This window comes from Schistocerca gregaria, chromosome 7 (assembly GCF_023897955.1).
Source record: "Schistocerca gregaria isolate iqSchGreg1 chromosome 7, iqSchGreg1.2, whole genome shotgun sequence".
Lineage (NCBI taxonomy): Eukaryota > Metazoa > Arthropoda > Insecta > Orthoptera > Acrididae > Schistocerca > Schistocerca gregaria.
In genome coordinates this window covers 235448586-235474004 of record NC_064926.1, presented here as the reverse complement: position 1 = coordinate 235474004, position 25419 = coordinate 235448586, and the positions used below count along the sequence as shown (strand labels likewise).

General features: G+C 41.1%; 1 protein-coding gene across 1 annotated transcript in view; it reads left to right on the top strand.

Annotated features, from left to right (window-relative positions):
• LOC126281665 (myrosinase 1-like) overlaps positions 1 to 19833 on the top strand; it is a 37511-nt gene extending 17678 nt beyond the window's left edge. Inside the window, exons 6-11 of the mRNA XM_049980813.1 lie at positions 1100 to 1194; positions 1322 to 1469; positions 5200 to 5315; positions 14693 to 14827; positions 14916 to 15022; positions 19546 to 19833. Of these exons, the coding sequence (XP_049836770.1) occupies positions 1100 to 1194; positions 1322 to 1469; positions 5200 to 5315; positions 14693 to 14827; positions 14916 to 15022; positions 19546 to 19672 (728 nt within the window). The 3' untranslated portion in view covers positions 19673 to 19833. The remainder of the gene's footprint in view (positions 1 to 1099; positions 1195 to 1321; positions 1470 to 5199; positions 5316 to 14692; positions 14828 to 14915; positions 15023 to 19545) is intronic.
• The last annotated feature ends 5586 nt before the right edge of the window (positions 19834 to 25419 follow it).

The window sequence follows — 25419 nt, the reverse complement described above, 5'->3', positions numbered from 1 at the left end:
CACTTGCTCCTGAATGGCAAAGGTTCCGAGCTCGAGTCTCGGTCCGACACATAGTTTTAACCGGACAGGAAATTTCCATTTTTTTCGTGACCAGTTTTATCTAAAAGCTTTACAGGGCTATCTTAGAGCTTAAAATTAATCCCTTTAATGCAAATTATTTTCACGAAGGATCAGACATTTTTTTTTCTGTGTGAGTCACTATCGGAATTAAACGATAAGCAGAGTACTACTAGGAATCTTATTCGGTTTAATAATATTCATGATCTGTTCGGATTTGTCGACCTGGAGGAAGTGTTTGACGATGTCAAATGGTGTAAAATGCTATGTATTCTGAGAAAAATAAGTGCAAGCTATAGAGAAAGAAGGGTGATATACAATATGTGCAAGAGCAAAGAGTGAACAATAAGAGTAAAAGATTAAGAACGATGTGCTCAGATTAAAAAGGATTGTCATATATTAGACAATACTACTTTTTCGTCTTCTGCGCATGACACAAGTTTAGTTTTTAAAGACGTGAATGGCAGTACAAATAACATAGGAAAATTTGTAGTAGTCTACAGCTAGTTAACTGTTGCTTATGTGCATTAAAACTCGTTGCTTACACTTTCGGTCCTGAAGTTGTATAATATATGTTTTTGTGTACTAAATGTTGTAAATGAAACTGAACGCATTACGTACCTTAGGACTGGAGGTTATATATTTAAAACTACCTTCAGAGCTACTTAATGATCGGCATGAATATCGATGGTGGTCCATCTGCTCTTCTAAATAACGAGACCAAGATAAATAAGCCATTTCCATTGGGTTTACAAATCTAGAAATAAAATTATTAACATATTATTTATTACAGCACTTAATTTGTACTTACACCACAATAATTTCATATAACGACATAAAAGTTTTGGTAACTAAGTGACGAAGTACACAAAATAAAAATGTGGATAAAAGTCTGTTTTATGTCGGAGAACTTTGGATAAGTTTAAATTACAGTTTCTGGTCCATCAGTATCACTATGTGCACCACATTAATGACTTCACACACTGCTCTATGTAACATAATCTAATTTATACGCACGTGTTTGCTTTGACATACTTCGCAGGTAGCGTGGGAATTACGCTTAATATGGATTGGCCTGAACCAGAGACTAACTCGACAGAGGATGCAGAGGCAGCTGAAAGAGCACGACAGTTTGTGGTGGGTACTGTAGCTATGTCGTCAACAAGTTGGATCCCATGTAACTTTAAAGTGTAGTGTTAGTTTGTTAGAGGTTGTTAGAGATAGTATTCACGTGACTTAAAAAGTGTGTAATTCTGTATTGCAGATGGGTATGTTCGGCCATCCTATTTACAGTCAGGATGGGGATTATCCAGCTGTGGTTCGACAGCGAGTGGATGCCAACAGCAAGGCTGAGGGACGGCCCCGATCAAGGCTACCAACCTTCACACAAGAAGAGATTGAGTACATCAGGGGTGAGTAACCAAATGCACAGCAGTAGGAGACCACTGGGGTTCAACAAGTGGGCACACAACGATTCCTACTTCTGTCACGCATGATTGCAATGTAAATAGTAAATATGTTTTTCCATCTTAGGTCCGTTAATTCTAGCGATACTTTGCTACTGAATCTTGTCGCTACGTGAAAGTGATAGACAATGGACGTTGCGTCCCACTAGAAATTCTTTGCAATCATCAACACGTTTCGTTGCCAACATACAGAGCAAAACAGTGATCTTGCTAAATCACACATTTGGAAGAAATAAAAACCGGTTTACCAGGAAAACTTCCATTTAAACATCATTTAGTTTAGTTTGTTTCACACTGTGACGCTGCATGTGAGGAAGCATTCTTGACTGCTTATGGAATGTCAAGTAAGGCTCAAGACACAGATTTTTGAAACTTCTTCCTTTGTAATTCAGCAATCTGTCAAGCACAGTTTTGGATGCTACACGAGTGTTGATTGTAAAGGCAATATACTGCCGACACCGTCATTCTTATTGGAATGTTAACCACATCTCCTACAATACTTGTCTAAATTATTTCACTGTATTTGCAGTTAGCTTCATAAGAAAATTCTGAATATGATGGCAAATGAAGTAGTTTCGAAATAAGTGACAATCACTGACGTTCTGCGAGCATAAGATTAATATACGCAAATCCTTTCACTTTAGATGCTAATTGATACACAAATACTAACGAGCGTATGTTTCAGGTAGGTCTCTGATATCTCGGTACTTATAGAAAAAAACGAATACATGTTGCTTGAAGTACAAACGCAAGATACATTTTATGTTTCCCTGTACTCTATGCTATTGAATAATTGCTGTAAAATTCACTCAGATCGGCACAGATTGTTACAGTATTGTTTTCCTTGAAATCGCACTACGCTCCGTTCTATCAGTGGGCTGCCAAATTTCGTTTTGCCTTCTGCGGCGGCGTGCTATTGTACTGTGTTACGGTGATTACAGTGTGTACCCTGGGTAGAGACCCACATCTGCAAGCAAACTCGAAAATATTGCCGCAACTTGATTATTGTAGAGATGAATATTACAACTTTATGACCACCCCCAGCGTGTGACAAAAATATTACACCACATCATTTGAACCATTCCGTGTTACGTCTGCCTACGCAACCAAGAGTGTAAGACAAAGACAATCTGTAAGGATTCTCGTCTCTAAGGAAACAGTAAATGTTTTAGAGGATTGGGGCATACGGAGTCAATACTATAAATGACTCGTTTCCCTGGAATTACCCACTCTGTGACAAATAATGTGGGACCAGCAGCTTCATCCGTATCAGTTACAGAAACCATCATGTTTTTCTACTAGGGACTTCGATCTTGTCGTCCTGTAGCGTCAATGAACTATGCAGCTGGGTGTGAGTGATTCTCTCTTTGTCGCCTTTGTACGTACCTCAGATGGAACTTATTTCTCTAGAGATGATATGCCCTATAATCGCAGCACTCAGGTACCATCAGCTTAAAAGCATCACACTAGAACATTCCATAACTGTTGAGAATGATTTACATTGAACCTGTGTAGTCTCTCGTCAGTACACTGAATATCTGTGAGACCCCTCCCCAAGTAGGTTTTTTCGTCTAACATACCCCAATTGAACTTCGTTCCATATCCCCCGTTATGCACTATCCATGTACGTATGTATCATAATCATCAAGGGTGCACGCTGAACAAAAAATTTTCAAAGCACATTGGGTAACCCGAAGTTTTGAGGGGGCTGCAGGGTTCCAGAATATGATGTGGCACTCGCATTAGTACCTGAGTAGCGGCAGGGAAATTCAGTGATGGTGGTACTGTAAGTGATTGTTTTCGACAAATGGTAACATTTGAAATCGAATAGATTTGCACAAAACAAAGCCTACTCCATTTGTTTCCTCACATCACCACAACAGCTTTCCATCTTGCATAATGAAGAACGGAAAATAATTAAACAATTAGTGCGTTCGAACATAGTGGAAGGCCTTCACAAAGGTTAACCAATGCAGTAGTAGAACGCTACTTTATGGATACCTTCTGCCTTCAAATCAACGTCTACATCTACATAGATACTCCGTGATTCACCGTACTGTGCGTACTGGGGGGTACCCCGTACCACTGCTTGCCATTTCTCCTCCTGTTCCACTCGCAAATAGAGCGAGGGAAAACTGACTGTCAAGACGCATCAGTATGAGAGTTAATTTCAGGTATCTTATCTTCGTAATCCTTACGCGCGATGTTAGTTGGCGGCGTAGATTCACAAGTAATAGCAGTGTCTCTCGAGAAACAAAAGTGATATTGTTGTGTACATAGTTCCGCGTAGTCAGCGCGTACACAACTTTCCCACCAGAGCGCGCCCCGCCAAGCCCAACTGCGCAGGCGCACCGCTCGTCCGTCTTCGCACTACGAGATGGCGCTGTCTTAGAGACGGACCTAATTCTGCTTCCGCCGATCCGCGTATTGATATGTAACGCAGCCAATGAGATTGCTGCTAACGTAGAACCTTTCCTCCTCGCGGATCACACTCGCGCAGTGATACCTGAACGCGCAAGGTAGTATAACGAGTGCACAGACCTCCGATTAGTGTCTGTACCAGTCTGCATTAGTCTGTACCAGTCGACAGTCAAGTTTCAGTCTGCTCCTAATAAGATTACCATATTCCTGTACATAGTCATGAAGAGAAATGTATAGACACTTTGTCAAGTACCAGAGATATGTGAGGATAAGATTAACGTACCAAGACCAAAGGAACTTCAAACTGTCAATTGTAAATAGCATCCAGAATCAAGTTAAGTAATTTTATGTTATTATTTTAATAAATGTATGTGAAAATTAATCAAGTTCTGTTTAAAGTTGGTAACCGTCAATCTGATACTCTAAGCGTGCAAGTGGCATTTCTATCGTCTGAACTAACGGCAGAAGATAAACACGCCATGATAAGACCACGAGACATTTTGCTGACACTCGCCTACTTCGTTAGAGGGACAAGTCAAATAATCTGATGGTGTGTGTGCCGAAGGTCTTACAGTACGCCCACCACAGATATGATTCCAAAATATTCCAGGAAACGCTAAACAACTACAGGTCCGCTATGCACGTCACAATATTCTATCTTTTTGTAACACATAGCAACTGTTTCTTGCAATAGATGTGTTCTGTACCATTTTATGCAGGCCTTTACCAAGCGTATCCTGTAACACAGGAAGCTGATGGTTTTCAATATTTGGATCATAGAATCTTTTAGAAACATACGAAATACAAATGGCTGTAAGTATTCGCTGTCCATTTTTTTAATTAATTGCTTATTGCTGGTGACAAATAGTTGCTAATGAAATATTTGTTGATGATACAAAACAATTATTATACCATTTTTTTCGCGACAGGGTAAAACTGTGAACTGGACAAGGCTTTCGTACTCCACAGCAGCCTTTAGCGCGCTGTGACTACAATTTGCACTGTCCGAGTCGATATGAGGGACTGAATGAAAGATTCAAATCGGCATTGCTTACTTCTTTATGTATCTGCTTCCTGATACACATTCACGTAAATCATTATACGTATTCAGTTTTTATAGCATTGGCACTACATAATAGCAGCATCCCTTACTTGAGAGAGTCTGAAACAAAACCTTCTACATTTGTTCGAAACGCTAGCGTTTTATTTCGGTTTATCAGTTACTTGAAGTCAGGGGAAATAATCCTTGTTACAGGTACGGCAGACTTCTTTGGGATGAATCACTACAACACGACTTTCGTGACACCAGGCCTCACAGGCCACAACCCTTCGAAAAAGCGGGACACCGCCGTAATTTCATCGGCTCCTGAGGTAAGCTGAAAGTACTCCTTGTACAGGGGTAGCATTGTGTTAGTGGAAAGACATTTGACGACATCAGAGTGTTCACAGATTGGCGATTACTAAGACAAGAAAATGGTGATAGCACATGTGCTCCATGGCTCCATCCAGTTAAGGGATTAGGCTTCTCCATTGAAACACTGTAGGTCGTCATACACTGCAGCGCCAAAGAAACTGTAACATGCATGCATATTCAAATACAGAGATATGTAAAGATTCAGAATACAGCGCTGTGGTCGACAATGCCTATCTAAGACAAAAAGTGTCTGATGCAGTAGTTAGATCGATTATTTTTGCTAAAATGACGGATTATCAGATTATAAGTGAGTTTGAACGTGATGTTACAGCCGGCCCACGAGCGACTGGACATAGCATCTCCGAGACCGCGAATAAGTGAGCATTTTCCCGTACGACGATTTCACGAGTGTACCGTGAATATCAGGAATCCGGTAAAACATAATATCTCAGACATAGCTGAGGCGGGAGAAAGATTCTGCAAGAACGGGACCAGCGGCGACTGAAGAGAATCGTTCAACGTGATAGAAGTGCAACCCTTTCCCTAAGTACTGCAGGTTTCAAGACTGGCCTATCAACAAGTGTCATCGTGCGAACCACTTCAATGAAACGTCATCGATAGTGTCTTTCGGAACCGAAGGCTCACTTGTGGATCCTTTATGACGGGACGACACAACGCCAGTCAATACCAACATTGGACTGTTGATGACTGAAATCATGTCACCTGGTCGGACGAGTCTCGTTTCAAATTGTATCGAGCGGATGGACGTGTACGGGTATGGAGACAACCTCATGATTCCATTGACCGGGTGTGTCAGCAGCGGACTGTTCAAGCTTGTGAAGAGTCTGTGATGGTGTTGGGCGTGTGCCGTTGAAATGATGTGGAACCCTTGACACGTCAAGTTACGACTCTGACAGGTGACACGTACGTAAGAATTCTGTCTGACCCCATGCATCCGTTCATGGCCATTGTGCATTCCGACGGACTTGGGCAACTCCGGGAGGACAATGCGACACCACAGGTCCAGAATTACCACAGAGTGGTTCGAGGAACACTCTTCTCAGTTTAAGCACTTACCCTGGCCACTAAATTCACCAGACACGAATATTATTGAACATATATTGTTTGTCTTGCATCGTGCTGTTCGGAAGAGACCTCGACCCGCTCGTACTCTTATGGATTCATGGACAGACCTGCTGGATTCGTCGTGTCAGTTCCCTCCAGCACTACTTCAGGCATTAGTCGAGTCCATGGCACGTCGTTTTGCGGCACTTCCGCGTGCTCGCTGAGGCCCTCCACGATATCACGCATGTCTACCAGTTTCTTTGGCTCTTCAGCATAGAGAGGCATGGGTTACAAACTGGAACGAAACATCTCTTAATACTGGAAGCTAATAATCGTGATGAAAGATTGTAATTTCGTTCTCATTAATAAAAAAATTTACAATCTCCATTGAAAGTATACTCAATGTCCATAGCAGATTGTCATAACTGTTTTTCATGTACAATCTCTTTTCAAATAGTTTGTAAGAAACAGTGCATAATATGCGACATAGGATCACAATCTCCTTTAATTTATTTATTCCTACATTTTTAGTATTTTGTGAATCCCTCTAATAATTTAAGCCTGCAGTTATTTATAATTTTTTTGAAAAGTTAACAATAATGATAATAGTAATTATTATTATTATTACCTCAAAGATAGATAACAAGCCTAATTAGTTCTGTGCACTTTATCAGTGCACAGTAAGTGCATTTCACAAGCTCACAAACTTAATAATAAAGTTATCCTTGAATTTAATGATTAAATATATATTTATAAGTTGTCTTCTTTGTTTTCCAGTCTCTTTTTCCACAGTCCCAGCTATACAAATTGAGTAACCAATACCGTGTTTTGCGATTGTAATGAACGTCTTGGTTGGACTTTTGTTACAATAACAAAAGATGGTAAGAACATGTATAGCTTGCAAACATAATTTGCTGAACTAAAAAATCAAAAGAAGGATCACAAATGGTGTCAATGAATAGTTCAGTAGTTTCTAAAAGTTTTAGATTTGCAGACCACCTACTTTATAAAAAAAAAAAATTAGAGGCCCAGTAACCGAATATACAAGTATACAAATATAGAAGCGACATACATAGATACGGTGTGGTCAAACAATACAGTGAACCATTTGGTGTAATTTGTCCGAAAGCCTGGTCCGTTGAGACAAGCAGCGTCAAAGTGGAACATGTTCTGAGTCGTCAATCCGCGTCTACAGACGTTAGCAATGTGATATGTTTACCGTGTCCATTACGCATCTTGGATTTTGAACAATACCTTAACATTAAATTGCAAAGACGTGCCAAAGACACTCATGAAATGTTTTAGTTGTTTAGTTGGCGTACGATAATACTCTAACGCTGAAGATTGTTTGCAAGCGATATGAGCGATTTAAAAGCGGAAAAGAATCGAGCGAGCAACATTCAGGACGTCCTATAACCACAACAACAAGACAATGTGCAAAAAGTGGCAAAAATTGTCCATTTGAACGGGGGAATAAATATTCTGGCGCTTACTGAAAGTCATAGCAATTTATTCAGGTCCGTGAAATGCATTTTAACCGATAACTTATATGTGAAGTGAGTGAGTGCAAATTATGTTCCCATACTTTTGAATGATGAACACAAGGGAAGTCGTGTGTCCGTCTGCATGGAATTCAGGTTCGTCTTTATTCATATCGGGCCTTCATGTCGAAATTGTAATTGGATTTTAAATTTTGGTCCTTGAGTAAGACCCTGAGACGAAAATAGTGTATCTTCTCACTCTAAAAAGGCACGGCAGTTAATATATAATCTCAAAGTCATACTCTTTTTTTTTCGATATTGAGGGCATAGTTGTATGAGCGTTCGTTCCACGGGGGACAACTGTAGACGCGTACTGCAAAGTTTGGGAATCGATATAAGAAGGAAAAGACCAGAAAGATTGCCTAATAGCTTCCTTCTTCATCACGACAGTGTGCCATGCCACATCTCACTTTTGATTCTCGAGCTTTTGGACGAAAAACGTGTTTCTGTCAGTCCACATCCGCCACATTTATCACCATGCGACTTCTGGCTCTCCCCAAACCTAAAAACGAGCTTAAAAAAAAGTTTTGACACCGAAGCAGACATTGAGAGGGTGACGACAGAGCAGCTGAACGCCCTTCTAAAATAAGTCTTCAAGAAATGCTTCCATATTCAACGTTGAAGAAGATTTAATAAAATTCAATTTAAAACTATTAATTTTGTTAATAATAAAATTATTCATTGTGTATTTAGGTCACTCCTCGTATATAAATCATATTCACGATGTCAATAGGCATAATTATTAAATGATACTGTACATCCCCCAAAAGCATTGAAAAATATTTGTCTTTTATAAAGGCAAGGTTTTTGTTGTCTTCATTTAACTGTCACTACAATATATAAACTCAAAGTCGAGTGGTCAACGTTAAAACAAACCAATAAGGTTTCTTATATTGTTTGTTCACACTCAGTATCTTTAATTTTAGCCTCAATCATTTTCCACATTTAGTCGATTTTTGTACCGATTTTTTCCAAAAAATGAAGCTGAGAAGTATCATTCACATAAACAGGTTGGTGAAAAGCCAGTCATTGTCTCAGCACAATTTTGGCAATTGCTGCCTACTATTGCCGAGCACTTATCCAGAACGAGACGAATGGTGTTGTTTCAGAAATGGATTTTACAGAATTGACACGTGTTATTTTAGTTAACTAGTCTTCATTACTTGATGACATTTTCAATTTTTTGTTGGTACCATTTTTCAAAGAGATTTCTGATGCATTGTATTCCGCCCTCGTTTTTAGGGAAATAGTTCCGAAAATAAAAATGAAAAGGCTTAAATACTGCTCTAGTACGTATAGTTAAGGGATTTCACACTCATACGAATGAACAAGAATACATGTACTTATGGTATACAACAGATAACTAAAGTTCTTTAGTATTAGTTATACAAAATGTAGTATTTGGGAAATTAACTGTTATCAATGATATTTCTGTTTAAGGGAATTTAATGTTTACAATTAGACCTACTAAAATTATTTGCATAATATTCAAGAAAACATATAATTTTAAATTACTTAAAGCTGGAATTCAAAGATTTTAACTGACCTAGTATGGTTGCAGCTGTTGTTTTATTGATTTTCTTTTCGCTGGTTCCCAGAAAGTCATATAAGACTGGAAATACGTCCAAGGATCTTGTTCCACATTTTAAGCACATAGCTGAAGCTTCCCTATCATTGCTTCTAGTTTGTGTTGCAAAATAAGCTTATGAAAGTCGTTGCCCTCAAGAATGTCGAGGACACCGACAGATATGCAGTCTGCCTAAAACGGTTTTCATCGATCACAATCTCCACCAGTAAATAAAGTCCTGACAACACTTCAAGTCTCGCCAGCCACTAAACTTTGTTAAATAAAGTTGACGATTTCTACTACATTGCCAAGATCTTTACGAGACATTCGTCAAAACCTTTATGTTCAATAGCCTCTCGATGCTAACTTTGTCGACTAAGCTATTATAAATGCTACCTCACACACTCCCGTCAGTTGTCAAACCTACACTCTTTCTAATCTACTTCAGTTTCTTCCACAGGTTTGTCAACCGATTTGAAAAGCCCTTCACCAAACGTTTTTGTCGGAAAAGATAGCCGAAACAACTGTTGTGCTTCAGCATTCGACTCAATGTCGACCAAAATTACCCTGACCAGGAAAACTTTTATCTCCCGACAAGAAGCAGCGAAAAATATTCGCTTTCTTTCAAGCCAGTAATGAGGGGTTCTTTCACATTTTGAGATATATCATCAGTTATTTCCATAGGCATTTCATTTATTTCTTTGGCTACATTCTTCATCAAACAAAGCAAATTTATAACTTTTCCTGCAGGTGTGCGAAGTTCTTCTAGCACAGAGTGAAGCTTACCCCTTATTTGAAGTTAAGAGAGGTAGGTAATAAATGGCTGTTGTTAGTACGCTCCACTTTGAAAAGTTTTAAGCGCTGGATTTAATTGTAGAAAAATTCCTAATAATGACTTAAAAGACATTGGGAGACTTCCCTGTACATGAAGGATGTTTAGTTGATAGATGCGTTACAAGTTTTGATAGTATGATACGTACGTTTCATAGCGTTTCGTAACGAATCTTCCACTGAGATGCAGGCTGTATCTCAGTACCAGAATTCACAATCCCGAGTTTTGAAAAATCGGAGCTATATTTACGAAAATATGTTTTAGTCTTCTTTGCTGTTTCGCTACTACTTTAACTCGACACTGACAATTTCACTACTCACCGAATCTGATGTGGCAGTTCTTTCGTCACTTCACTACTTCGTTCCGACCGAAATTAAGCATCTGTATTGACGTGGGGTAGTAGGCTGGCTCTGAGCACTATGGGACTTAACATCTAGGGTCATCAGTCCCCTAGAACTTAGAACTACTTAAACCTAACCAACCTAAGAACATCACACACATCCATGCCCGAGGCAGGATTCGAACCTGCGACCGTAGCAGTCACGCGATTCCGGACTGAGCGCCTAGAACCGCGAGTCCACCGCGTCCGGCGGGGTAGTAGTAGCTAACAGCAGACACAACCCTACGACACAACACACAGTCACTGATAAAAGGTCGATTTACACATGTAACTAACGCAACAGTGCCGTGCGTGGTTTTATGCTACCGACGTGGTTGGAAGTAGGAAGTAGGAATTTAAATGGTACTGTCCAGACACACACTCCGTGGCGTGGCGTGACCGAGCTTTCACCGACGCCGCGGTATTTTGGGCTCTACATTAACATATCCCTTCTTCAGTGAGTTTCCTCACGTTGTCACAAAAATTCTGAGTCATCGTTAGATGCGTTTTCGCACACTGGCAAACTATTAACTTGAATTTGAATTGTACAAGTGACTCCCAGTTTTTGAAAACTTTTACGTCTCCATTGTTAGCGATTATTCGCCAGAGCTAGGAATTTTTGAGAAAATTAACACAGAATCACGAGAACCTTAGTCATTGCAGTCACTTAAACATTTCCCATTATCTTTCAGACTTTTCCACAGCTCATTAAATCTGCGCCCTCAAACTAAACATATCGGCGTTTTTGCTTTCTCTGTGCAGTTTTGTGTAAAAGTCTCGAAACAAAATATGCCAGCGATAGTGCTTCATGTGTGCAGTTTTGTATAGAAGCGACAAAGAAAGCGAACAGTAGAGGGAAGCGTCTGATGTCTGCCGTAATAGCGCATAAGCAATATACACTTTCGCTTTCCGAATTGTACTAAAATTTTACCCACGAAAATTACAGGTAATATTGGGTAACACCCCTCTCTTTTCAGTCCCTGTTTACTGTGCATCGACTTAGCTATAAAATGGCAGTGCCTATACCAAAATCAGGTCTGTAAACCCGAGATGATGTCATGGCTAAGGCCTTGAACTCACATTCAAGAGACCTTGGTTCAGTTCCTGGGTCAGGCATCCAGTCATCGGATTTGTGCGGTCATCCATGCAAGCTCTGGAGTGTTTCTTTCACATGGCCTTGGCCGCTTCCTTCCCCTCCAGTAGTAATAAATCTGATCAAAGCTACATCTCCAATTAACTTACCTTGTAATCCGGACGTAAAACTTCAATCCTCATTCGTCTGTCTTCTTTTGTTTCGATATTAAATGAGGAAATTCAAGGCAGTCGTTCATGCAAACTGCTGTGTCCGAGAAACTACCAGTGAGTGGATAGTGGCGTGTTGTGTGTTTACACCGCTAGTAACCAAGCACCGTCGCGCGTCAGGCCTACGGCGAAGTACTTAGGGATATACAATTCCGGCCGCCTGTCATGGCACTTAAACTCCTATTTGATTCTGTCATCATGGACGCTGACGACTGAAAGCCCTGATTCTGCCGACAGTTTTGTTAGTACGATATTTTCCACATATCCACCATGCGTAGCAATAATATGGCGTAGTCTCTGAATGAAATTACCCGAAACCTTTGACAACGTGTCTGGCGGAATGGCTTCACATGCAGATGAGATGTACTGCTTCAGCTGTTCAATTGTTTCTGGATTCTGGCGGTACACCTGGTCTTTCAAGTGTCCCCACAGAAAGAAGTCACAGGGTTTCACGTCTGGCGAATAGGGAGGCCAATCCACGCCGCCTACTGTATGTTTCGTGTGATCATCGAAATATTCATTCAGGAAATTGAAGACGTCGGCTTTGCGATGTGGCCGGGCACCATCTTGCATAAACCACGATGTGTTCGCAGTGTCGTCTAAGGCAGTTTGTACCGCTACAAATTCACGAAGAATGTCAGATAGCGTGATGCAGTAATCGTTTCGGATCTGAAAAATGGGCCAATGATTCCTTTGGAAGAAATGGCGGCCCAGACCAGTACTTTTTGAGGATGCAGGGACAATGGGACTGCAACATGGGGCTTTCCAGTTCCCCATATGCGCCAGTTCTGTTTATTGACGAAGCCGTCCAGGTAAAAATAAGCTTCGTCAGTAAACCAAATGCTGCCCACATGCTTATCGCCGTCATCAATCCTGTGCACTATATCGTTAGCGAATGTCTCTCGTGCAGCAATGGTAGCGGCGCTGAGGGGTTGCCGCGTTTGAATTTTGTATGGATAGAGGTGTAAACTCTGGCGCATGAGACGATACGTCGACGTTGGCGTTATTTGGACCGCAGCTGCACACGGCGAACGTAAACCCAAGACCGCTGTTGGATCACCTGCTGCACTAGCTGCGCGTTGCCCTCTGTGGTTGCCGTACGCGGTCGCCCTACCTTTCCAGCACATTCATCCGTCACGTTCCCAATCCGTTGAAATTTTTCAAACAGATCCTTTATTGTATCACTTTTCGGTCCTTTGGTTACATTAAACCTCCGTTGAAAACTTCGTCTTGTTGCAACAACACTGTGTTCTATGCGGTGGAATTCCAACACCAGAAAAATCCTCTGTTCTAAGGAATAAACCATGTTGTCCACAGCACACTTGCACGTTGTGAACAGCACACGCTTACAGCAGAAAGACGACGTACAGAATGGCGCACCCACAGACTGCGTTGTCTTCTATATCTTTCACATCACTTGCAGCGCCATCTGTTGTTGAAAATTGTAACTACTGTAATTTCGAAAGTTTGTCAGCCTGAAAATTTACTGTTGTCCCAAGTATATTGCAACAAACGGTGTATTTCTATCGCTGCTGGTTTAGTTTTTATTGCCGTTTCAAATAAACCGGTCATTTTTGAAACACCCTGTATATGTGTAATAGAATGTAACGCTGGCCAATATAAAGAACTGTTTATAAATCAGTATAATGTTTGAAAAACAAATAACTGAGGAATTAGTAGGAGCTATACACTACATCGAAGCACTTGAGTAGGTACGTTTTAAAAAAGAGAATATACTTTGCTTGTTATTAATATCTTCAGTGTCTGCAGTGTAATATTAATTATCTTTGCTAAATGGCTCGTAAATGTCTGTAAAATCTTAAAGAAAATTTGTTATACACTAAATTACGAACTTGAAAATAAACGTTACACTTAAAATATTTGTCACTACACATGAAATACACCGCACGAAGAGCTTATTTGTACACAACAAAATGTAATTTAATGCCAACATTATTTTACAGCTTATACCAAAGGACTGTTAACAATTATGACTACATTCTGTACACATCTCATACGTAATATTATTCGTCATGTGATCGAACACAGGAAGGTACGGAATGGCACTGGAAATAAGTGAAACATAAAAAACAAGTTATTCAGAACGACCGTTAGTAGTGTCGACTTGATAGTCAGAGAATCCCACTCAGGTTCCGGGGTTGCCAACGCACGCCTGCGTAGTAGCAATCACATCAGAGGTAACCGGTTCGAATACTGGTTGAAGAAGCAGTTACTAAGAGGAAGAGAGGTGGTGGCGTAAAGTTCCTATCAGTGGGCATTGTACTATGCTGGTGGCACTTCTCCCAAATTTATCTTAGTATGGAACTAACGCAGACTTTTTGTTCTGAGAAATTTCCCTACACACATACATTAGTGTTCGCTATAGACCTAAGAGTTACCGAGAGAAGAAACGTGTTGGAATTAGTATTCTGTGTTACTACCTTTAAGAACCTGCAAAAAAACTACTTCCATTTTAAATTATGAGCCGATTTAGATGTTTTTCTATGCGAACGAGTATTAGAACAAAAGGATGTGAACTACAAGGACACCACATTGTAACTATTATGGAACTAAAACAGCTGAGCATCCGTATTGTGCAAACAGGTGCAAATAAGAATAACTTATATAACAAGTATCTTAATTTTCAGCATCATGCTTGGGGACTTCGGAATCAACTTAACTGGGTTGCCAATCAATATCCAGGATATCCGATCATTATAACAGAGAACGGTTACTTGAATCTCGGAGGACGCAACGACACTGACCGCATCGAGTACTATACTGTAAGTAGTAATTTCCACACTAGTATAGTAACCTTTTTTATCTTCCGGAACTCATTTCATTATCTGAAATATGCCGTATTACTTGTAGGAATACCTCGGAGCCGTCTTAGAGGCGATATACACTGATGGTGTTCCGGTTATAGGATATACGGCGTGGAGTCTCATGGACACCCTGGAATGGAACAATGGATTCACGTGAGTAATTGACGTATTTTTACATGACAGATGAAATAATACAGATAAACAATACGTACTAATCAATAAAGCACTGCGCCATTCTGTGAGCTTAGTACAAAGCAGTGCCGAAATGATTATTCTACCATATTATCTGAAAGGCTTCACTTAGATTGTAGAAGATGATAAAAAAATTTATGACGCAGAGAAGAGAGAAAAAGGAGAGGGGTGATACCTACTCTACAACACTGTGGTAAAGTGCCATGTGCTGGTACATTCACTTTTACGTCGCTACAAAGTGAATCGAATATCTCTAGTAGTATAAATAAAATAGTTTCGGTGTTAGGAAGAGTTACAATAACTACAAAACCGACGTTTCGACAATCTATACAGCAATCCTCCTCCGGTAACAAGTTAAACGCCCTGAAAAGGGCCACTGCAGACAGACCGAAATGTTGCTGGTATAACTGTTTAATTTTGACAATGGGGTAACCTATCGGAAAGGCGTTTATTCAATCTTGCATCGGTCTCGGCAGCATATTTCTCTAGCAACGTTTGTGGAAACAAACTAGATAACTGAGAGACTGCGATGCACGTATTACACCTAATTGCTCAGACACTTTATTAGCACTTTTTTTCCAAATGGGTAGCGATTCCGCTACTTCAATGGAGGTATGTAGAGCCAGACGTTTACACACACACACACACACACACACACACACACACACACACGACACGCAATTCCCGTAACTTACGGGTCTGTGGTTTTCGGGCGCGGAGTTGACCGACCACAGCGTTCCAGATGTATTCCACTGGGTTCCCATAAGGCGAATTTGTTGTCCATGACGCTAAGGTCATTTCACAGTCACTCTTATAAAACCACTACAGCACGATTTTGTCCCTGTGGCACAGACAGTTAGCCGGCATCTCGTGGTCGTGCGGTAGCGTTCTCGTTTCCCACGCCCGGGTTCCCGGGTTCGATTCCAGGTGGGGTCAGGGATTTTCTCTGCCTCATGATGGCTGGGTGTTGTGTGCTGTCCTTAGGTTAGTTAGGTTTAAGTAGTTCTAAGTTCTAGGGGACTGATGACAATAGATGTTAAGTCCCATAGTGCTCAGAGCCATTTGAACCACAGACAGTTACCTTTTGGGGAATATGCCATCGTCGTCAGAAAAGACATCAGACGTCAGAAGATACAGATGGCCTTCAAATACGTTTAGGCAGTCCACAGCCGTCACGGTGCCTTCGGTTGCCACCACAGGTTCCGTGGCAGTCTATATGAAAGCCTCCCATAGTATAATACCGCGCACACTGGCCGGCGTATGCAGTGTTGTGGATGTCTTGAGTAGCCGTTCCCAGGTATGACGGTGTAATAAGAAGAGACATTCATCTGACCAGACCACACGTTCATACTGAGCTAGGATCCAGTATCGATGATTCTGTACCCACTCAAATCGTAAATAACGATGAATTGTTCAACATGGAACGATAATGAGGTCATTTGCAGAGACTGTTGTTCGGCAGAGTGTGCTGTAGAGTGTGCTTAAATACACTTCTGCATGCACAAGCACTGTAATCCATTACAGATTGCCATAGTTCATGGTTTACAGAGCAGAATTTTCTCTACGCTATAGAGACTTGGCTGTCCAACACCTTGTCGCCACCTCGTGGTATCACTCTCATTCAGCCACATTCTACGGACGATTACGGCAGTACCACGCGAACAGGCGGCCAGCTGCTCTTTCGCATTATCCGGACCCCAACAATACACCCCATGTCGATGTTGATTATGTCAATGAATCTCCTCATTTGAAGCACGTATCGTTGCTAGAACCATTCCCCATTTCTTCGGGTTACCACTTTCCACAGGTCTGCTAACGTACGAAATGGCACAGCTGCTTATGTGGAGTACCAACATTGTTTCATTAAAAGGACACGGGGTTTCCTTCTGAAACTTCCACAGTCGGAGCTTTTTTCCGTCATCAACGTAAGTTAAATGCTTGTCTTCCTTTTTTTCCTTTCATATATATATGCCGTTTATCTTCAACCTACACATCGACTACTGAAGGTGGGACACTATATATGCACTGAATAACATTACTTCTTACTTTGTAATACTGCTGCAGTTAAGGTATCACTTCCTCCAAACACGTGCGTTTCTGGACGGTTTTTGTGCATTCTGCATCTACATTTCACTACGACTGATTACTTTTGATGAAAATAGTTTCTATCAGTGATGTCATGATGCTCTATGACATCATTACGCCATCTGTAGTACAAGATCTGTCTTCGTTGATCCATGAGCAGCATTCATGTCATCTCCCGTCTTTTCAACAGTTGTGATCTCCTAATTCTGCGAGGTAGTCGTGTCTTCTCTACCGCTCTTACTGTTCAGCAACAAATAACCGGGCTCAGGAACTGAAATTTCTGTCCCTTTGAGGTTCGAACTTCCTTTTTCACTTCCTTGGATGTTCGTTTGACCCAGAATACTGCATCTTAAAGCAGCGGAGGTAAAACACTTATGGGATTTGACTTGTAAAATTTAAAATTAGTGAACAGTAACATGTGTATAAGCAAGGCAGTGCTTCCAGACAAACGTTGGACCATGTCATGCTAATACTCTTATCATATGCTACAGCACTACTTTTCACCTCACAAAAACACTCATAGTTATCGATACACGCCAACCCAGATCTAAGGTGTACGAAATAACATTGTTTACGCATAACTAAATGTTTCAGTTTCAGGAGTCATGTTAGAGGAATACAAATATCTCTTAATTGTTTCTTGCACTTTAGCTAAGAGGTTATTACCGTGACTGTCGTCGTTTTATTAGACCCAACGATCTACGTCAGTACCTCGCTTCTGGGTCAATGAGTTTCATTTTCTTCAGTTGCTGAAGCAGGCCACTAAACTCTGGGTAAAATTTTTCTCGACACGCCTGCCTGATTAGTAGGTATGGCGGTGTGTGCAGCAGCTAAGTGATTACAGCGGTTTTACATCCATCAGAGGCTGTAACATCCAGCGGAATGCTATAGCGACGCATCGCTACCTGAATTAGGAGTGTCAGACATGCAAAATTTTACAGAGGCGTTATATTTCAAGGGGAAAGGACTTCAGAATGACACACGTAACAAACAAAAACCAGGAGAGTCGTCTTTTTATCAGAATATTCACAATTTGTCATTTGCATGCAGCGTCCTACAGTTAACTAATCGTTTAAAATTTACCGTACTCGGGTACACTTGTATCGTGGGATATTTCATGATGTTAACCGCCAATCGTACAGAACCATAACACACGCACCTTTGTATTTGTTGTTACTGTTTCGGACGTTCTGCTTCCACACAGTATTCAAGAAGAATTCGGCCGCTATTTAACGTAGATAATAAATTCTTTGTTGTTCAAATGATGTATCATATTAATTACAAATAATTGACATTTTTGAATGTTCTTATGTTGATGGTCAAGATTAATATCGATTATGGTGGAAAGTCATTCCTGTTGATCCATATGAACACAATACTGCTACTGTGTGACGTTGTGTAGAGGATACTACACCGCAGATTAAGTTGACATTGAATTATGTTGTTGCTGAATGTGTATCCTCTTAACACTAACTGAATTTAATTGAAATCAGAATTCCTTGATATAAATGCCGTCTCTGATTTCTTTTTTGTTGTGAGCGTGTATACAATGTTGGTCTCCGCACGAACTGTTTCCCTATTCTTCCCTTTGTTTTATTTCGTGTTGATTGTGAAAGAAAAGTGTACCTTGTTACCTGACGATTTATAGATGGTAGTGCAGCTGTACACGGAGATATCCGCTTTAATCTGCGCAGCTAAGGACTTTCAGCCAGCAGCTCAATTATTTATGAGTTACAGTCCCTCGTTATTAAAAGCTTACCACATCATGGAAAGGGGCGTCTAGGTTGTTGGACTAACTCAATATCCCTGTCGCATTATATGTTTGTGGTAACATCATTAGTTAGAAATAATTGTATAAGCTTAGCCTAAAAAAATGGCTCAGAGCACTACGCGACTTAACTTCTGAGGTCATCAGTCGCCTAGAACTTAGAAGTAATTAAACCTAACTAACCTAAGGACATCACACACATCCATGCCCGGGGGAGGATTAGAAACTGCGACCGTAGCGGTCGCTCGGCTTCAGACTGTGGCGCCTAAACCGCACGCTCACTCCGGCCGGCTTAACCGACAATTCACGCAACTAAGCCATGCAAATGTCTTCAACAAGCTACCAGTATTGGTAAGGTAAGATATTTGAAACCCAAAACAAAACTAAAATTAATTGAGAGCACTTATTATTAGCCGGTCCTACTTAGTTTGTGAATGTGGGGAATACGGAAACGCAAAACCGAGTGTGACACTGAACGGAACAAGATTCGTAGTTAATGTCTTGTACAGTACAACATAGCTAGCTGTAGCAGCTGATACTCTGAGGGTAAGTGATTGTCCCATATTTTGACATATGCATCGCCGCATAGTGACATTTGAGTGAGTGAACACTTTTATATTTCTCAATGCAGGGTTACGTTCGGGCTGTACGAGGTGGATACTAGCAGTCCAAACAGGACGAGGACACCCAAGGAATCAGTTGGATTTATGGCAGAAGTCTTCCGCACCAAGCAGCTGCCCAGCCAGTACAACCTGTAGGAGGTTCCGCACTCACCACACAAGACATAAATCAGTATGTCAACGCAGTGTTTTGTTAAATCAGTCACAAAGCACAGTGCAGTGAAATAAAGTAAAAGATGTATTGTCAACAATATATTTCCTATGTAAACAAATTTCGAAATATAAACTTTGTACTTTGATGTCTTGTTCCTCTTTATTTCAGAAGTTATAGGATTGAGTAGTAAGAGCATGCGAAAGCTGCATTATAATAGTCTCATAGACTCACTTGCTGAAAGAAGTAAGAAAACAACTGGGAGACAACAACATTGCCGTCGTAAGACTGGTCACGTAAAGAATATCGAACACACATATTCTAGTCTGCAGGAAGGTTTACACAAAAGTCGAAATGTATACAAAAATGCAGGACATTTCCTTTTAAAGACTAAAGTAAATGGAAAAATTGTACAAATAGGATGATAGACTGTCGCCCCTGCTGTTCAACCTAGTACTCGATAAGACCCCCAGAAGGCGGGAGACAGATAAACATGGAAGAAATACGGGAAAGAAAGGTAAACGAGTCAATGCAAAGTGCCTAGCTCTTGCTGACGACATAGCAACAATTATTAAGACTCTTGAAGCCAGTCAGAAAATCTGCATAAGACCGCCGTCAGGACTAAAGTCTAAATCCCTTTCAAAAATACACAGTACGTAGAGTCCCAGAGGCCAAATTTTGCATTTATTGCAACCACGTACGGCGATATCAAACAAGTTAAACACTTGAAATACCTAGCTGGACTTATTTGAAACACTAAAAACGAAAGAGTAGCAAATAAAACTCGTTGAGAGAAACTGCATTAAGTCTACTTAGCGTTGATCTTAGTCGTTATGAAACCTCTTCTCGCTCTGTGTTTAAAAATATGTACAACAACAAATCGCTGTCTATCAAAGCCAAACTTTGTCACTACCGCAGATTCGTTCTTACAGAAGGACTGTACTACCCAGAGGAGACGTCATTAGTAATCACCAACGTCAAAGATGTCGAGGAAATAGAACGACATATACTAGCTACTGATGTGGACATATCCAATGGTGAGCACAGAATGAGGCTACGGAGCATGTTTGAAATTATTCAACATGTAATACATAACAGTTCTGCTGTAACAGAGGTGTTGATAGAGACCAGAGCAATTGCAACGATAAATAAAGCAAATATTTCACTATATCTTCAATGACATTCTTGAAATTGACATTTCGTCAGAAAGGAATTACGAAGAGTGAGAAAGAAGTGGCAGATGATATTTTCGTGTTTCTGCAAGATGTGTCAGTGCAATGTGTGCTGTCGTATACGCTCCACCGTATGGACAATGTTAATCAGGAGTTCACGATATGTGCTTAACAAGTGATAATGAAACAGGTGTAGTTCATCATCCTTGCCGGTCAGGGAGCCACAAACCACATCTCCAGTAGAAGGTAGTAAATAATATATATATATATATATATATATATATATATATATATATATATATATATATATTCCTGGAAATGGAAAAAAGAACAAGGATATGTACACTCCTGGAAATGGAAAAAAGAACACATTGACACCGGTGTGTCAGACCCCCCATACTTGCACCAGACACTGCGAGAGGGCTGTACAAGCAATGATCACACGCACGGCACAGTGGACACACCAGGAACCGCGGTGTTGGCCGTCGAATGGCGCTAGCTGCGCAGCATTTGTAACGTATTGCTTTCTAACTATCCCAACACTAAATTAAACTCCCTTATGTATGGGTGGAGTAAATGCGTAAACACTGCAATGCTATAGATATTACATAATTACGTTTTCCTTGCCACATATGAATCTCAGCTTTATGTACGATAATTACAGAAGCTACATCTACATCTACATGGATACTCTGAAAATCGCATTCAGGTGCCTGGCAGAGGGTTCATCGAACCACCTTCTCAATTCTCTATTATTTCAATCTTGTATAGCGATCAGTAAGAATGAACATCTACATCTTTCCGTACGAGCTCTCATTTCCCGCAGTTTATGGTGGTGATCGTTCCTGTCTATGTAGGTAGCTGTCAACCAAATATTTTCGCATTCGGAGGAGAAAGTTGGTGATAGGATTTTTCGTGAGAAGATTCCGTCGCAATGGAAAACGCCTTTCTTTTATTGATTTCCATCCCAAATCATGTATCATTTCTGTGACACTCTCTCCCACATTTCGCTATAATACAAAGTTGATGCCTTCCTTTGAACTTTATCGATGTACTCCATCAGTCATATCTGGTAAAGACCCCACACCGCGCAGCAGCATACTAAAAGAGGACGGACAATCCTTAGTAGGTCTGTTACTTTTCTAAGTGATATTTAGGGTCAACTGCCACTTTTCGCACCATTCAGATAGCTTTTCTAAATCGTTTTGAAGTTTGTTTTGATCTTCTGATGACTTTATTAGTCGATAACCTACAGCGTCATCTGCAAACAACCGAAGACGGCCGCTCAGATAGTCTCCAAAATAGTTTATATAGATAAGGAACAGCAAAAGGCCTGTAACACTACCTTGGGGAAAGCCAGAAATCACTTCTGTTTTACTCGATGAGTTTCCTTCAATTACTACGAACTGTGACCCCTCTGACAGAAAATCACAAATCCAGTCATATAACTGAGACGATATATCATAAGCACACAATTCCACTACGAGCCGTTTGTGTGGTACAGTGGCAAAAGCCTTCCGGAAATCCAGAAATACGGATTCGATTTGAAATCCCTTCTCCGTAGCACTCAACACTTCATGTGAATAAAGAGCTAATTGCGTTTCACAGGAATGATGTTTATTAAACCCATGTTGACTGTGTGTCACCGCCGCCGTCAGTGTCAGCAAGTTTGCCGTGGCATACGGAGCTCCATCGCAGTCTTTAATACTGGTAGCATGCCGCGACAGCGTGGACGTGAACCGTATGTGCAGTTGACGGACTTTGAGCGAGGGCGTATAGTGGGCATGCAGGAGGCCAGGTGGACGTACCGCCGAATTGCTCAACATGTGGGGCGTGAGGTCTCCACAGTACATCGATGTTGTCGCCAGTGGTCGGCGGAAGGTGCACGTGCCCGTCGACCTGGGACCGGACCGCAGCGACGCACGGATGCACGCCAAGACTGTAGGATCCTACGCAGTGCCGTAGGGGACCGCACCGCCACTTCCCAGCAAATTAGGGACACTGTTGCTCCTGGGGTATCGGCGAGGACCATTCGCAACCGTCTCCACGAAGCTGGGCTACGGTCCCGCACACCGTTAGGCCGTCTTCCGCTCACGCCCCAACATCGTGCAGCCCGCCTCCAGTGGCGTCGCGACAGGCGTGAATGGAGGGACGAATGGAGACGTGTCGTTTTCAGCCATGAGAGTCGCTTCTGCCTTGGTGGCAATGATGGTCGTATGCGTGTTTGGCGCCGTGCAGGTAAGCGCCACAATCAGGTCTGCATACGATCAAGGCACACAGGGCCAACACCCGGTATCATGGTGTGGGGAGCGATCTCCTACACTGGCCGTACACCTCTGGTGATCGTCGAGGGCACACTGAATAGTGCACAGTACATCCAAACCGTCATCGAACCCATCGTTCTACCATTCCTAGACCGGCAAGGGAACTTGCTGTTCCAACAGGACAATGCACGTCCGCATGTATCCCGTGCCACCCAACGTGCTCTAGAAGGTGTAAGTCATCTACCCTGGCCACCAAGATCTCCGGATCTGTCCCCCATTGAGCATGTTTGGGACTGGATGAAGCGTCGTCTCACGCGGTCTGCCCGTCCAGCACGAACGCTTGTCCAACTGAGGCGCCAGGTGGAAATGGCATGGCAAGCTGTTCCACAGGACTACATCCAGCATCTCTATGATCGTCTCCATGGGAGAATAGCAGCCTGCATTGCTGCGAAAGGTGGATATACACTGTACTAGTGCCGACATTGTGCATGCTCTGTTGCCTGTGTCTATGTGCCTGTGGTTCTATCAGTGTGATCATGTGATGTATCTGACCCCAGGAATGTGTCAATAAAGTTTCCCCTTCCTGGGACAATGAATTCACGATGTTCTTATTTCAATTATATATATAATGACGAAGAAATTGAAGAAATGTTTGATTAAATAAAAGAAATTATTCAGATAGTGAAGGGAGATCAAAATTTAATAGTCATGGGTGACTGGAAACTGGAATTCGGTAGTAGGGAAAGGGAGAGAAGGAAACGTAGTAGGTGAATATGGACTGGGGCAAAGAAATGAAAGAGGAAGCCACCTGGTAGAATTTTGCACAGAGCACAACTTAATCATAGGTACCACTTGGTTCAAGAATCATAAAAGAAGGCTGTATACATGGAAGATCCCTGGAGATACTAAAAGGTATCAGGTACATTATATAATGGTAAGACAGAGATTTAGGAACCAGGTTTTAAATTGTAAGACATTTCCAGGGGCAGATGTGGACTCTGACCACAATCTATTGGTTATTATTGCTCCCCAGAGTGTAAAGGAAAGCCTTGAATACATCAGAAAGTCTTCTTTCTACGGGATATCCACTGATGCCACTACAATATTTCCGTTTGTTGTTCAGTTTTTTATATTAATCAGGGAATTCAGACCAAACTTTTGAAGGTGAGTACCCTACCTAATGAAACGTCTGATGAAATTTCAAGATTGTGTATGAATACTATCACAATGTTTGATCTTGAGAAAAATAAATGTGTGGCATTTTGTGGAGAAAACACAAATACAAATTTTGATGGTTTAAAGAGACAAGGCAAATGCAATGTATTTATTAAATTAAAGGCAACATTGCATGAAGACATTGAGGGCATAGGGTGCCCTACACATGTTTTACACAATAGCGTGCAGACATCTGCTGACAGTTTAAGCTGTGATGTTGAAACTATCGTCACGAAGGTATACTCACACTTTTACATATATACTATTAGAACAGAGGGGCTTAAGGAGTTCTGTGATTATGTGGGAACTTAATATATAAATGTAATGTGTCACTCGAAAACTCGCTGGTTATCACTGTTTCCAGCAGCTGAAAGAGCAATCCGCCTGTTTGAACCGTTAAAAGATATTTTCCTAAATGAAGACAAAGCCCCCAGAATATTTGTTCAGTTTTTCAGTAACCCTTTAAGAGAAGCCGACTTATGGTTCATTCACAGTCAGCTTAGCACTTTGCAGCATGGGTTAAAGGAAATTGAGGGAAGCACGAAAAGTTTAAAAAAAAAGTAAGTGATGTTTTGAAAAATACTCTCGAAACTATTACTAAGAGGAGAGAACAGCAGTTCATTTCTTTTAATGGTAAATCTGTCCTTAAAAGATCAGAAGTATCAGAAGCAGCGGAAAGGAGTTTTAGAGAAGAAATTAACAAGCTTTATGACACTTGTGTAGAATATCTCATTAAGTGGAGCTCCTCATATTTACCCTCATCGCCGGTGTTTGATTGGATGTTACTGTAGAGAGTGCCAAAATGGAAAAGTGTTGAAGAGACAGTTTCTTATTTGAAGAGTAAAGAGATTGAAATCGATGATTCCATTCTCTTTGTTCAGTTCGGCATACTGACAAATTTTGTTGAAGTCTTCACAAGTGGAATGATGAAAAACAACACCATTGGAATGTCATGAGAGATAGATGAGTTTTTTTAAAAAATCTGTGACTGTCTTCAGCATTACTCTGAGATGGTAATGATTGCAAGGTATTTATTTGCTATCCCAGCACATAGAACAGTGGGAAACAGAATGGAGATAGACT